At 46.3% G+C, this 14,685-nt stretch overlaps 1 protein-coding gene and 2 non-coding genes across 7 annotated transcripts in view; 1 reads left to right on the forward strand and 2 right to left on the reverse strand.

Moving 5' to 3' along the window:
* Positions 1–3,834: 3,834 nt before the first annotated feature.
* Positions 3,835–3,957, reverse strand: LOC126931887 (small nucleolar RNA SNORD22). Its single transcript, XR_007717995.1, has one exon. It is a non-coding gene; the product is annotated as a small nucleolar RNA SNORD22 (small nucleolar RNA).
* Positions 3,958–4,322: 365 nt separating this feature from the next.
* Positions 4,323–4,445, reverse strand: LOC126931886 (small nucleolar RNA SNORD22). The gene has a single exon (XR_007717994.1). It is a non-coding gene; the product is annotated as a small nucleolar RNA SNORD22 (small nucleolar RNA).
* Positions 4,446–9,027: 4,582 nt separating this feature from the next.
* ATF1 (activating transcription factor 1) overlaps positions 9,028–14,685 on the forward strand; it is a 69,940-nt gene continuing 64,282 nt past the window's right edge. For 2 of the 5 annotated variants that reach the window (XM_050748786.1, XM_050748791.1), the window contains exon 1: positions 9,729–9,816. In XM_050748786.1, the coding sequence (XP_050604743.1) occupies positions 9,769–9,816 (48 nt within the window). In that variant the 5' untranslated portion in view covers positions 9,729–9,768. The other 3 variants (XM_050748790.1, XM_050748788.1, XM_050748789.1) reach the window with 3 other exon arrangements.

The raw sequence follows: 14,685 nt of genomic DNA on the forward strand, positions 1-14,685 counted from the left end.
TATGAGATGATCACATAGTTTTTTCCTTTAAGCTGGTTAAGATGTATTATATAAATAGATTTTACTAATTTCTTTACACATCTGTAGCAGCCAGAGATTTTTCTAATATTGAACCATCCTTGATTTGACCCCTTTTGATCATCTATTATTTCTTATACACCATTGGGTTTGCTTTGCTAATGTGGAGACTGCATTTTCCAATATATCTTCACACGTTATATTCCATCCCATGTGCTCTTTGCAATGTTATCCTGACATTCCCTTATCAAGAAGTACAGTCCTTTCCCCTCAAATATGGTCTGATCAATAGAATGTGGCCGAAATGATGTGCATGACTTTTGGCGTGGATGAGCAGCAGCTTGAGCTTAAAATGCTGACTTTCCTGATGCTCCCTTTTAGAACCCAGCTGCTATGTTGTAAGACGCCCAAGCTCGGAAGAGGCACTATGTTTAGGTGCTTTGGTCAAGAGTCCCAGCTGAGCCCAGTCTTCAAATTATCCTAGTCTGGGTCTCAGATGAGATTATAGCTAGCATAGTTAGGGAAAAATAAGTGAGCTATAGGAATTAGATAGAAAAGAACAAAAACATTAATATTTAGAGATAAAATGATACTCTATGGAGAAAATACAGGATAATCTAAAAACATTTTGACAAGATCATTGAAGACAAGATGAACAGAAAACAGGAGTCTCTAGCTTATGATAATCATGAAGTAACTTGGTCAGATCAACCCTCCTAAAGATAGAAATTATAAAATTTGGAAAAACTTTTTTATTTCATTTATTATTATTTTTTTGAAATGGAGTCTCACTGTGTCACCCAGGCTGTAGTGCAGTGGTGCAACCTCAGCTCACTGCAACCTCCGCCTCCCGGGTTCAATCAATTCTGCCTGCCTCAGCCTCCCGAGTACCTGGGATTCCAGGCACCTGCCACCACGCCCAGCTAGTTTTTGTATTTTTAGTAGAGATGCGGTTTGTTGGCCAGACTGGTCTCGAACTCCTGACCTCAGGTGAAAAAGAATAACTGAACTTTAAGACAGATCAATAGATTAATCTGAAGAACAAAGAGAAAAAAGATTGGAGAAAAAAATAGTGCCTCAGAGACCTGTGGGAAAATATTAAGTGGTCTAACTTATTGTAATTGGAGTTCCAGATGGAGGAGAGAGAGAATGGGACATAAAAATATGTGAAGAAATAATGGCAAAAGCTTCCCAGATTTGGAAAGACATACGTTTACTGACTGAAGAAGCTCAAGAAGCAGCAAGCACTATAAATATAAAGAAAACCGCTTAGGCAGAGTCATGGGCAAACTGCTAAACTTAAAGCAAAAGTCTTCAAAGAAGCCTGGGAAAATGACATATTACATACCAGATAACAATGATACAAATGATAGCCAACTTCTTATTAAACACTATGGAAGGCAGCAGAACATAGAATACATTGAGGCTGCTAGGAGTTAAAAACTGTCAATTCAGAATTCTATATCCAGTGAAACTCGTCTTCAAAAATGAAGGTGGGCCTGGCACAGTGGCTCACATCTGTAATCCCAGCATTTTGGGAGGCCGAGGCAGGAGGATCGCTTGAGCCCAGAAATTTGAGACCAGCCTGGGCAATATAGTGAGACTGCATTTCTGGAAAAACAAAAAAAATGAAGGTGAATTCTAAATCTGTTAAAGACCATCTGTGAAAAACTCCACTTAATAGTGAAAAACTGAATGCTCTTTCTCCCTAACATTGGAAACAAGGGAAGAGAAAGTCTGTTCTCACCTCTTCTATTCAATGTTGTACTAAAGGTCTATCCAGAGCGATTAGGCAAGAAAAAGAAAGAAAAGCTATCCAGAGGAAAAGAGGAGTAAAAGCTATCTCTATTCACAGATAAAATGGCTTGTACAAGAATATGCAATTAGAATAAATAGGGTGACTATAGTCAATAACTTAATTGTATATTTTTAAATAATATAATTGGATTATTTGTAGCTTAAAAGATAACTGCTTGAGGGGATGGTTACCCCATTCTCCATGATGTGCTCATTTCATATTGCATGCCTGTATCAAAACATTTCATGTACCCCAGAAATATATTCACCTACTATGTACCTACAAAAATTTTTAAAAATTTAAGAAAACACTAAAAAAAGGAATAAGTGACTTTCACAAGGTTGAAGAATACAAGAGCAATATAAATCAATTTTATTTCTATTCACTAGCAAGGAACTTTCCAAAAATAAAATACATAAAACAATTACATTTGAAATAGCATCAAAAGGAATAAAATACAGTCTGATTTATGATGGTTCAACTTATAATTTTTCAACTTTACAATGGTGCAAAAGTGATGCAGTCAGTAGAAACCATACTTTGAGTACCCATAAAATCATTGTTTTCCACTTTCAGCATAGTATTCAATAAATTAAATGAGATAGGAAGCCATGGATGGGGAGATGCTGGAGTAGAAGCTTGGCAGGAAGTGAGATTGGTGCCTGGCAGATGTGGCCATGATGATAAGTACTAGTTTTGAATTAGCCTTCCTTCCCTTCCCTTCCCTCCTTCCCTCCCTCCCTTCCTGCCTCCCTCCCTCCTTTTTGACTGAGTTTCGCTCTTGTTGCCCAGGCTAGAGTGCAATGGCGTGATCTCGGCTCACTGCAACCTCTGCCTCCTGGGTTCAAGCAATTCTCCTACCCCAACCTCTCAAGTGGCTGGGATTACAGGCATGCACCACCACGCCCAGCTAATTTTGTATTTTTAGTAGAGATGGGGTTTCTCCATGTTGGTCAGGCTGGTCTTGAACTCCTGACCTCAGGTGATCTGCCCACCTCGGCCTCCCAAAGTGCTGGGATTACAGGCGTGAGCCACCACACCTGGCCTACTTACCTTCTTTAAAAGATGAGTGTGGCCATTAGCCTTCAGTTCTGGCATGGGATTAGGAATGGCTTACTCCAACTATCGGCATGATTTCCAGGTCCATATCATCTACATGGAAAATATGTCAAAGAGCAGGAGCAGTGACTTCACCTGACAACATCCCAGTGGGAGGAAAAGAGAAACTGTGTTTATTCCTCAGGAATACTGAAGTGCCCTGGAGTAAACTGACATTCTTCTATAACAGTGTTATCTAAAAAAAAAAAAAAAAAAAAAAAAAAAAAAAAAAGGCTGGGCGCAGTGGCTCACACCTGTAATCCCAGCATTTTGGGAAGCAATGCTTCCCACTAAAATCCACCACCTCGGGGTGGGTGGATTGCTTGAGGCCAGGAGTTCGAGACCAGCTTGGCCAACGTGGTGAAATCCCATCTCTACTAAAAATAGAAAAATCAGAGCTGGGCGTGGTGGCTCATGCTTGTAAACCCACCACTTTGGGAGGCTGAGGCGTGTGGATCACCTGAGGTCAGGAGTTGGAGACCAGCCTGGCCAACATGGTGAAACCCCGTCTCTACTAAAAATACAAAAATTAGCCAGGCATGGTGGATCGTGCCTGTAATCCCAGCTACTCAGGAGGCTGAGGCAGGAGAATCGCTTGAACCTGGGAGGCAGGGGTTGCAGTGATCTGAGATCGTGCCACTGCACTCCAACCTGGGCAACAGAGTAAGACTCTGTCTCAAAAAAATATACATATATATATATATATAAAGTTCTTATTGGATTGGAAAATATAAATGTACACAATATTTAACACTATGTAACCTAAGAGCAAAAGGTTGCTATTATAAAACCAGTTAAATATGTAAACAGATACCTACCATTTTTTATACACTTTGTTCTTTACTCAGACCCAGAAAAAATAAAATCAATGTTTTCAACAAGTGATGATTACTCCCTTTCTTTGTATAGAAATCTTTATCATCCCTCAGACAGTTCCTTCTGGAACAAATCTTCCTCTTTTTCCCCAGCCAGTCGCAGTGGGTTCACCTTTACAGGCTCCGGGAAAATATGTATTGGCCAGGTATGGTGGTGCATGCCTGTAATCCCAGCTACTCAGGAGGCTGAGGCAGGAGAATCGCTTGAACCTGGGAGGCAGGGGTTGCAGTGATCTGAGATCGTGCCACTGCACTCCAACCTGGGCAACAGAGTAAGACTCTGTCTCAAAAAAATATACATATATATATATATATATATAAAGTTCTTATTGGATTGGAAAATATAAATGTACACAATATTTAACACTATGTAACCTAAGAGCAAAAGGTTGCTATTATAAAACCAGTTAAATATGTAAACAGATACCTACCATTTTTTATACACTTTGTTCTTTACTCAGACCCAGAAAAAATAAAATCAATGTTTTCAACAAGTGATGATTACTCCCTTTCTTTGTATAGAAATCTTTATCATCCCTCAGACAGTTCCTTCTGGAACAAATCTTCCTCTTTTTCCCCAGCCAGTCCCAGTGGGTTCACCTTTACAGGCTCCGGGAAAATATGTATTGGCCAGGTATGGTGGTGCATGCCTGTAATCCCAGCTACTCGGGAGGCGGGAGAATTCTTGAACCAGGGAGTCGGAGGTTGCAGTGAGCCAAGAACGCAGCACTGCACTCCAGCCTGGGCTGGACTTGGCTGGTTGATGTCAGCCACCTATTGACTTCTTGGAACTGGCACAATGAGCATATGAATCGAGCGGCCACAGTGGCAGAGGTGGAGGCTATGCATGGACTCCTACTTACTAAAACTGATTTAACTACTACTGTCTCTGAAACCTCAACTAAACACTGACAGAGACCAACAGTGAGCTCCCAATGTTGCTCACTTCAGAAGACTACTAGGCCACTTCATAGCAAGTTGACAATGTCGGGCTTCTTTCATCATAGAAGGGCCAGTGATTTGTTCTCACGTGAACAGATTTACTTTTTCTGGGTAAGGGTTTGACTCTTCTGCCCTTAGAGCTTCAGTCACCATCACTACCTGGGGGCTTAGAAAGGTGCGTGAAAGCTGCAGGCTGCTCTGACCAACATCAAGAAGGTTCCGGCCAGGCTCTGTGGCTCACACCTGCAATCTCAGCACTTTGGGAGGCTAAGGTGGATAACTTGAGCTCAGGAGCTTGAGACCAGCCTGGGCAACACAGAGGGACCCTATCTCTACAGAAAACTTTAAAAATTAGCTGGGCGTGGTGCTGCACATCTATAGTCCCAGGTACTTGGGAGGCTAAGGTGGGAGGATAGCTTGAGCCTAGGGGGTCAAGGCTGCAGTAAGCTGAGATCGTGCGCTACTGTACTCCAGCCTGGGCGACACAGCAAGACCGTCTAAAAAAATCCGACATTTATTTAGTGCTTACTATGTACTAGGCACAGCTCTAACTTTACATGTATCAAAGTAATTCAGTCTACAAAACCCTATGGGATAGGCAGTCTTATTAAATTCATTTCATTATAACCTCTCTTATTTTGGGGAGGGCAGATGGAATCTCCTTCTGTTGCCCAAGTTGGAGTGCAGTGGAGTGATCTCAGCTCACTGCAACCTCCGCCTCCCGAGTTCAAGTGATTCTCCTGCCTCAGCCTCCCAAGTAGCTAGGATTACTGGTGAACGCCACCACACCTGGCTAATTTTTTTCTTTGTTTTTTTTTTGAGACAGTCTTGCACTGTCACCCAGGCTGGACTGCAGTGGCATAATCTCAGCTCACTGCAACCTCTGCCTCCTGGGTTCAAGCGATTCTCCTGCCTTAGCCTCCTGAGTAGCTGGGACTACAGATGCGCACTAGTAGATGCCCGGCTAATTTTTGTAGTTTTAGTAGAGACAGGGTTTTACCATGTTGGCCAGGCTGGTCTCGAACTCCTGACCTCAGGTGATCTGCCCGCCTCGGCCTCCTAAAGTGCTGGGATTATAGGCATGAGCCAATGCGCCTGGTCACATCTCTTTTCTAACAACAAAAAAATGTGCCAGAAGAGCCAAAGTGGTGCTACCACAGGCTTGCCCAGTTTATTTTTAAGAAACATTACTTTAGGCCAGAGGCGGTGGCTCACACCTGTAATCCCAGCACTTTGGGAGGCAGATCACCTGAGGTCAGGAGTTTGAGACCAGCCTAACATGGTGAAACCCCAGCTCTACTAAAAATACAAAAATTAGCCAGACGTAGTCGCAAGTGCCTGTAATCCCAGCTACTCAGGAAGCTGAGGCAGGAGAGTCACTTGAACCTGGAAGGCAGAGGTTGCAGTGAGCCGAGATCCCGCTACTGCACTCCAGCCTGGGCGACAGAGCAAGACTCTGTCTCAAAAAAAAAAAAAAAAAAAAAAAATTACCTTTGGTTCTAAGTTTTTCTTTCTTTTTCTTTTTTTTTGAGGTGGAGTCTTGCTCTGTCACCCAGTCTAGAGTGCAGTGGCACAATCTCGACTCACTGCAACCTTCGCCCCCTGGGTTCAAGTGATTCTCCTGCCTCAGCCTCCCAAGTAGCTGCGATTACAGGTGTGCTCCACTATGCTCAGCTAATTTTTTGTATTTTTGGTAGAGACAGGCTTTTGCCATACTGGTCTTGAACTCCTGACCTCCAGTGATCTGCCCGCCCTGGCCTCCCAAAGTGCTGGGATTACGGACTTGAGCCACCATGCCCAGCCATGGCCCTAAGTTTCTTTGTTTCTCTTTCCTTGCTTCTAAAATTAAAGATCTGTCCATCTGGTTTATGAAAGCTACTATTCAAATAAACTGCATGCATCAGAATCAAGACCTCTTTTTTTTTTTTTTCATCTAGTTATCACAATTCAGAAGACTGGTAGGCACAGCTATGACACTTCAATGAGAAAGAGAAACGGCAGAAGTAGTTTTGAGGGGCAGTGTTGAACAAGCATAACTTTTTCTTCTTTTCCTCTGTCAACTGAGTTGTGGTTTTTTGGGTTTTTTTGAGACGTAGTCTCACTCTGTTGCCCAGCCTGGAGTGCAGTGGTGCGATCTCAGCTCACCACGAACTCCGTCTCCTGGCTTCAAGCGATTCTCCTGTCTCCGCCTCCCGAGTAGCTGGGACTATAGGCTCATGCCACCACGTCCGGCTAATTTTTGTATTTTCAGTAGAGACGGAGTTTCGCCATTTTGTCAGGCTGGTCTCGAACTCCTGACCTCAGGTGATCCACCCGCCTCAGCCTCCCAAAGTGTTGGGATTACAGGCGTGAGCCACCGCGCTCGGCCCCTCCCCTGCTTTTTACTGATCAACTTTTGTTAAGCATTCTGTGGTCCACGGAAGAAAAACCCAAACACCAAAGAACAGTAAACTCGCACAACCAGCCTTCCAGCAATCAATATTCTGGATTCCAGAATGACTGAGGTTGGACTTTGTTAATCATCGAAGGCTGATATCTGAGAAACTCTTCCCCTCCCTTACCTTTAAAGGCCACTTTTCTCTCACTAATGCTGAAACGCTGACTTAACAGTTGTTTCCCGGTCTAGCATTTAATAGGTAATCAAAAATGTTTGCTGAATGTCAATAGCTAAACGTTAGTGACCTCTTAAAAGGGTCTAGCAGAGTAAATCTTCGGCTTTACATCACATTCTTCGATCCAAAGGGCCCAAAATAGGAAAAGCTCTCTCCACTAAATCAGTTTCCTAAATTAGGGATCTCAAACTAGCAAAATTTCAGAAAACTTTTGGAACTTTCTGTCAAGAGCATACTAAAAAAATTTATCTTTTGTCGTTTACTATAATTAAAACCATAAAACAGCATTTTGCAAGGAAATTTTAAAAATTAAGAATAAGGCATAATTCCTTTTCCAGAGAGGTAGACACAAAAATATTCTGAAAAGTTTTTGTAATGCATTAAAACAACAGCATAACAGTTTATTAACACTGTTACGTTTGTTTTTTCTTTTCTTTTCTTTTTTTTTTTTTTTTTTGAGACGGAGTTTTGCTCATGCTGCCCAGGCTGGAGTGCCATGACGCGATCTCGGCTCACCGCAACCTCTGCCTTCCGGGTTCAAGCGATTCTCCTGCCTCAGCCTCCCGAGTAGCTGGGATTACAGGCATGCGCCACCACACGCGGCTACTTTTGTATTTTTTTTAGTAGAGACGGGGTTTCTCCGTATTGGTCAGGCTGGTCTCGAACCCCCGATCTCAGGTGATCCGCCCGCCTGGGCCTCCCAAAGTGCTGGGATTACAGGCGTGAGCCACCGCGCCCAGCCACCTTGTTACGTCTCATTGTATATCCGTTTCTGTAGAAAATCCTTCCACATGGGTTAAAGGACACAACTCAATGTTACTTTATGGGATTAAGAAAAACCTGAGTAAGGCCGGGCGCGGTGGCTCACGCCTGTAATCTCAGGACTTTGGGAGGCCGAAGCGGAGGATCACTTGAGCCCAGAAGTTTAAGACCAGCCTGAGCAACATAGTGAGTCCTCTTCTCTTCAAGCCGAGCGTGGTGGCGCGCGCCTGTGGTCCCAGCTGCCCCAGAGGCTGAGGTTGGAGAATCGCTTGAACCCCAGGGTTGGAGGCTGCAGTGGGTCGAGATCGCGCCACTGCACTACAGCCTGGGCCACAGAGCGAGACCCCCGTCTCAATCTCGGGGAAAAAAAAAAAGACTCCATCTCCATAAAAAAAATATTTAAAAAAAGCTGAGGAAGGAAAACAGGCCGGCGTCGGTCAACGTCAACTGGCCGGAGTTGAGTTGACAGCGCCGCCACTCATCGATGAAACGGCCTCCCGCGAGCACCCAGCTGCTCATGGCCTCCGGAAGCGGACGTGGGGCGGGGCGGGGCGGGGCGGGGCGGGGCAGGGTACCGCTCCTAAGGAGAAACGGAACCCCGGGCAGCCTCCCTCTCTCCCGGCAGCCTCAGGAACGCGTTCCGAGACACCCCTAGCCACAAGTCAGGACCGCGTACAAGATGGCGGCGCGTCACGTGGGCAGCGCGGTGACGCAGGACGGCGGCCCGCGCGGAGGCAGCGCCGTAGCTTCTCCCCAGCACACACTTGTACTCAGTTTTGCCCCCCCCCCGCCCCCGCCCCCGCCCCCCGCCCCCGCCCCCGCCCCCGACTTGGTGTAGATCATGCCGCCAGTGGCGGCCCTGACTGCCGAGCAAACGGTACCTTAGGACAGTTGGCTGTTAAGTGACACTAATTCTCCCCGCCCCACCTGACCCCCGAGAAGGAGGCTAGTCCCCCGCTGCGTGAGGGGGTGGGGACGTGGGTAGTGAATTCCGATCTACCTGGGAGGGGGGAGTGGAAGTTCCCGCCCTGGAGAGCGGCGAGGCAGCAGCCACAGGTAAGTGGGGGGCGGGGAGGGACGTGCCCCATGGCCCGGGCGGGGAAGGACGCGGGAACGTGGCGCCGGCGGGAACGCAGAGCGGGTCGCGCGCCGAGTGGGGGTCGCGCGCGGTGGTGGCGGTGGGGGAGGGGCGCAGCGGAAGGGGGAGGGGCCGCCCGCGCTTCCGGCCCCCGCGCTTTGGTGCTGCGCTGAGCCCCTCCAGTAGTGGTGTCGCGTTCCCCTCGCTCCCAAATAAAAGTAAAGCTGGAAACCGCCCGCCGCGGGGTGGCTTTCGCCTCAGGAGCCGTCCTTTGCGGTCGCAGGCGCGAGCTCTCCGTGGGAGGTTTCGAGGTTGGGCCAGGAGCCTGGCGGAGGGCGGCGCGGCTATGGCCTCGGCGCGGTGTCCGCCGAGCGGAACCCGGGTCTCGTTAACCCCGCGACAGGGTCCTCTAAGCGCGTCGGCGCTGGCGACCCTGAGGGAAGAGGTGCCCATTACCCTCCTGGAGCTTGCAGTCTAGCGGGCAACAGAAGCACGGCATCGCGCACGCCCCAGACAATTCTGGAGAGATGTGCCTGGCAGCGGAGACAGAGTGGGGACAGTAGGCGGCTTTCCCCCTGCCTGGGAATGACACATGGGTGTCTGTTCCCTTTTGGATGGGCGACCCAGCCGAGGGTGACTTTCTCTTTTTGTATGTCATAAAACGAAGCCCGGCATTTCTCAGTTTCATCGATGCTTTGCAGCGGGCAGCTGAATCGCTTTGAAATGACTGCAATGTGAAATGTCTGGTTGTGGCGTTTGTGTTTTGGAGAGCATTGATTGGGCGGGTGGTACTCTTTGAGAACCTTTAGGCTTTAGAAGCTCGGCGTGGATCTGGCAGGCATCTTTGTCGGACTGGCCTCACCTGTGATGAGTCTGTAGGTATTTATGTCGCAGAATGCATTTTAACCTGAGGTTTTTGTTAACAGAAATGCGTTCTTCTAAAATGCTGTTTTTTCTTTGGAGTTTATCATGTGCAGTTACCTCCGTGTCTTAATTAGAATCAGTACTATTCCCCTAAAGTCGAATGTGTTAGCTCTTTAATACTTGCCATTATCTTTTAGGTTTGGTCTGTGAGCTATCTGTCCGTTCCTACCCGATCACCAGCAGGTGGCAGTCCCTTCTGACTTCAAATATAGGCTGTGCTATCTTTGCCAGTTTTTTGGGGTTTTTTTTTGTTTTGTTTTTAAATAGAGATGGTGTCAGAGGCGTGTGAACCAGAACAACTCCATCTTAAACAGGAGCTGGGTAAAATGAGGCTGAAACCTACTGGACTGCATTCCCAGACGGTTAAGGCATTCGAAGTCACAGGAGGAGACAGATCAGCACAAAATACAGGTCATAAAGACCTTGCTGATAAAACAGGTTGCAGTAAAGAAGCCGACCAAAACCGACATGGCCCCAAGAGGGACCTCTGGTCATCCTCACTGCTACACTCCCATCAGCGCCATTTACAAATCCTATGGCAATGTCAGGAAGTTATCCTTTATGGTCTAAAAAGGGAAGGTGTGAATAGTCCACCCCTTGTTTAGCATATCACTGAGAAACAGCCATAAAAATGGGTAACCAGCAGCCCTCGGGGCTGCTCTGTCTATGGAGTAGCCATTCTTTTTATTCCTTTACTTTCTTCATAATTTTGCTTTTACATCGCACTGTGGACTTGCCCTGAATTATTTCTTGTGCGAGATCCAAGAACCCTCAGTTGGAGTCTGGATCGGGATTCCTGTCCTGTAACATTTCTGGCAACCACAAAGGGACTATAGTGCAAAAACCCTGACCCAATGGCTACCTTTGGGTAAGTGTCGGGGTCCTGTAACATATTTGTGGTGGCCGCAGAAGCGACTATATTGCAGAAACAACAGTATTTATGTCTAGGAGTCTCTCCTAAGACAGAGTGGGTTAGAGGCCCCTCTTTTTTTTTTTTTTTTTTTAATTGAGACAGAGTCTCGCTCTGCCGCCCAGGCTAGAGTGCAGTGGCGTGATCTTGGCTCACTGCAAGCTCCGCCTCCCGGGTTCACGCCATTCTCCTGCCTCAGCCTCCCGAGTAGCTGGGACTACAGGCGCCCGCCACCTCGCCCAGCTAGTTTTTTTGTATTTTTTAGTAGAGACGGGGTTTCACCGTGTCTGCCAGGATGGTCTCGATCTCCTGACCTCGTGATCCGCCCGTCTCGGCCTCCCAAAGTGCTGGGATTACAGGCTTGAGCCACCGCGCCCGGCCAGAGGCCCCTCCTTAATAAAAGGCAAGGACACTTGACCGACCCTGGGTTGGAGGCCCTTCTAAGATGTAGGGAGTTAGAGTCCCGTCTGAGTTAAGTCCCTGTCATCTAAGAACAGGTTTGGCACTATGGGATGTTAACTGCTGTTCTTTTTGGATTAATCTGTCTTATGCTGTTTGTTGATGGCTGTGGGTGACAGGGTTAGGTATGTACAGGATCGTGGGACATGGGGAGCTTTTTCCTCCCTAAAAGGGGAAACTTGAGAGCTGATGGGACTGCTGGAAAAGGCTCATTTGCTACGGACAAGCGGCGTCTTGAAGTTTTCATTGTCGGCTGCAATGAGTGGGTCTTTTTCTCTGGCCTCCCTAAGCTCATCAGCTTCCCCACCCTGCTACAGGCAATACTTTTCTTCTCTACTTCGAGTTTCTTATATTTTCTATTACTCAGGGCGACCACCTTGCCTAGAGACTACGTATTGAAATTCCAAGTCGGAGGTTGAATTAAAGATGACAGGCCCATCTGGGGGCAGATTTAAGCCTTGCTAGTTTGATATTGGGTGCTAAGCGGAGTGGCTGATGTCTTTGTTTTATCACACGTATTTTGCTCTGGCCAGAACGAAAAAAAGATAATTTTCCTTTATGATATGACTTGGCCCCCAGGGCAGTGATGCCGCGAGCTTGAACACTAGGACCACTAAGGGAAAGGGAGCCCAGAAGCCTGGGATGCTGGCAAAAGGGTAAGAATTTATTACCAGTCAGATTTCTGGCTTCTCTCTCACTGTACAAATGGTTAAGTGAATGGTTTTTTTTTTTAAAAAAAAATCAGCCTGGCATGGTGGCTCATGCCTGTAATCCCAGCACTTTGGGAGGCTGAGGCGGGTGGATCCCCTGAGGTCAGGAGTTTGAGACTAGCCATGGCCAACACGGTGAAACCCTGTCTCTGCTAAAAATACAGAAAATTAGCCTGGTGTGGAGGCACGTGTGCCTGTAGTCCTAGCTACTTGTATGGAGGCTGAGGCAGGAGAATTGCTTGACCTGGGAGGCAGAGGTTGCACTGAGCTGAGATAGCGCCATTGTACTCCAGCCTGGGCGACACAGCCAGACTCTGTCTTAAAAAAAAAATAATAATAATAATGAATAAATCAGTGTTTATCTCCTCTGTAAAGTTTTGATTAATGTGAAAAAGAATTCTAAGGCTAGTCTTAAGCTGGTGTATTTTGTGCTTTGAATTCATTTTTCTGTGTCAAAGGGTACTTTAGGATAAAACACAGGCTTAGAACACCTGTAAGTGGATCATGAGGTCAGAAGATCAAGACCATCCTGACCAACATGGTGAAACCCCATCTCTACTAAAAATACAAAAATTAGCTGGGTGTGGTGACGTGCGCCTGTAGTCCCAGCTACTCGGGAGGCTGAGGCAGGAGAATCTCTTGAACCCAGGAGGCGGAGGTTGCAGTGAGCCGAGATTGTGCCGCTGCATCCAGCCTGGCAACAGAGTGAGACTCTCTCTCAAAAAAAATAAATAAATAAAAAGCCCGCTTTTCAAGATGACCCAGCAAGCTGGTCAGTAACATACTTGGCTGCAGGTCCCTGAAACAAATGAAAGATTGGATGAAGTCTCCACCTTGTTTTATGTCCTTGGGAACTTGACCTTTTAACCTTGCGTGGTACTTTCTTTTGGTCCCCATCTTCAGGGAACAGGAATTTCAGGGTTCATGTCATGGTTAGCTCTAAAAATCATGTTAAATAGTTAAAAGCTGTTTTAATATAAGCTCAAAATTAACTACTCTAGACTCCTTCTGGGAAAGTGAACAGAGACTGCCCTGTGCTGTAGCTCAGTAGCTAAGTTCTTGCACTTTCTTTCTTTCTTTTTTTTTTTTTTTTTTGAGTTGGAGTCTCGCTCTGTTGCCCAGGCTGGAGTGCAGTGGCACGATCTCGGCACACTGCAATCTCCACCTGCCAAGTTCAAGCAATTTGCCTGCCTCAGCCTCCCAAGTAGCTGGGACTACAGGTGTGTGCCACCACGCCGAGCTAATTTTTGTATTTTTAGTACAGATGGGGTTTCATCATATTGGGCAGGCTGGTCTCAAACTCACGACCTCAGGTGATCTGCCTGCCTCAGCCTCCTAAAGTGCTGGGATTACAGGCATGAGCCACTGCACGCAGCCAGCCTTTGCACTTTCACGGCAGCAGTCCGGGTTCAGTTCCCCACCTAGGAAGTAAGTCGTTTCTGGTTTAATATCTGTGTGACCTTATCTATTCTCTTCTCTGTGAACTGTTTTATATTTTCGTTTTTCTAAGCACCTGGGAGGTTACCTTTGATAAAGTTCAAAAGCCGGAAATACCAGCCATTTGGCATAGAAACTTCTAAAAGGACTTTATTAAAGAGTGCTATGGTTAAAATCAGTTTAATTAAAAGCAGATGTTCAAGCTGTAACAGTCTGGACTCCTTGGGAAAAACGAAGCATCAGAGACCCCTTTCTTGGCCCTGTTCTTCCAAGGGCTCCACCCCGAATCCAGTAATTCAATTAAGAAATTTAAAAACTGGCAGATGAAAAATCTTACAACCACTGTAGTCATCTTCTTCTGTCTTTCTGTGTAGCTATATAGGTGTTGTGTGTAATATGTATATAAAAGAGCTCTGATTAATCGGCTTAAACAAAAACATTTAAATCAAATATTTTGAAAGCAAAATAAAAACTAATGCCTTTTAGTTCATGTAACTTTAGTAATCTTTGGGAAAGAAAAACAGCTTTAAAATTATTGATAAAAATGTTAGTCTTGGCCGGGCGCGGTGGCTCACGCCTGTAATCCCAGCACTTTGGGAGGCCGAGGCGGGCGGATCACAAGGTCAGGAGATCGAGACCACGGTGAAACCCCGTCTCTACTAAAAATACAAAAAATTAGCCGGGCGCGGTTGTGGGCGCCTGTAGTCCCAGCTACTCGGGAGGCTGAGGCAGGAGAATGGCGTGAACCCGGGAGGCAGAGCTTGCAGTGAGCCGAGATCGCGCCACTGCACTCCAGCCTGGGCTGGGCGACAGAGCGAGACTCCGTCTCAAAAAAAAAAAAAAAAAAAAAAAAAAAAAAAAAAAAAAAAATGTTAGTCTTAAGTATGCAGGTCAGGTACTAAGTTTGTTAAATGATTTAAGGCCATAAACTGTTTCAATGACTTTTTTTTCTTTCTTTTTTGTTTTGTTTTTGTTTTGAGACAGAGTCTTGCTCTGTTGCCCAGGCTGGAGCGCAGTGGTGCAATCTTGGCTCACTGCAAGCTCTGCCTGCCAGGTTCACGC

Source organism: Macaca thibetana, chromosome 11 (assembly GCF_024542745.1).
Source record: "Macaca thibetana thibetana isolate TM-01 chromosome 11, ASM2454274v1, whole genome shotgun sequence".
Classification (NCBI taxonomy): Eukaryota; Metazoa; Chordata; class Mammalia; order Primates; family Cercopithecidae; genus Macaca; species Macaca thibetana.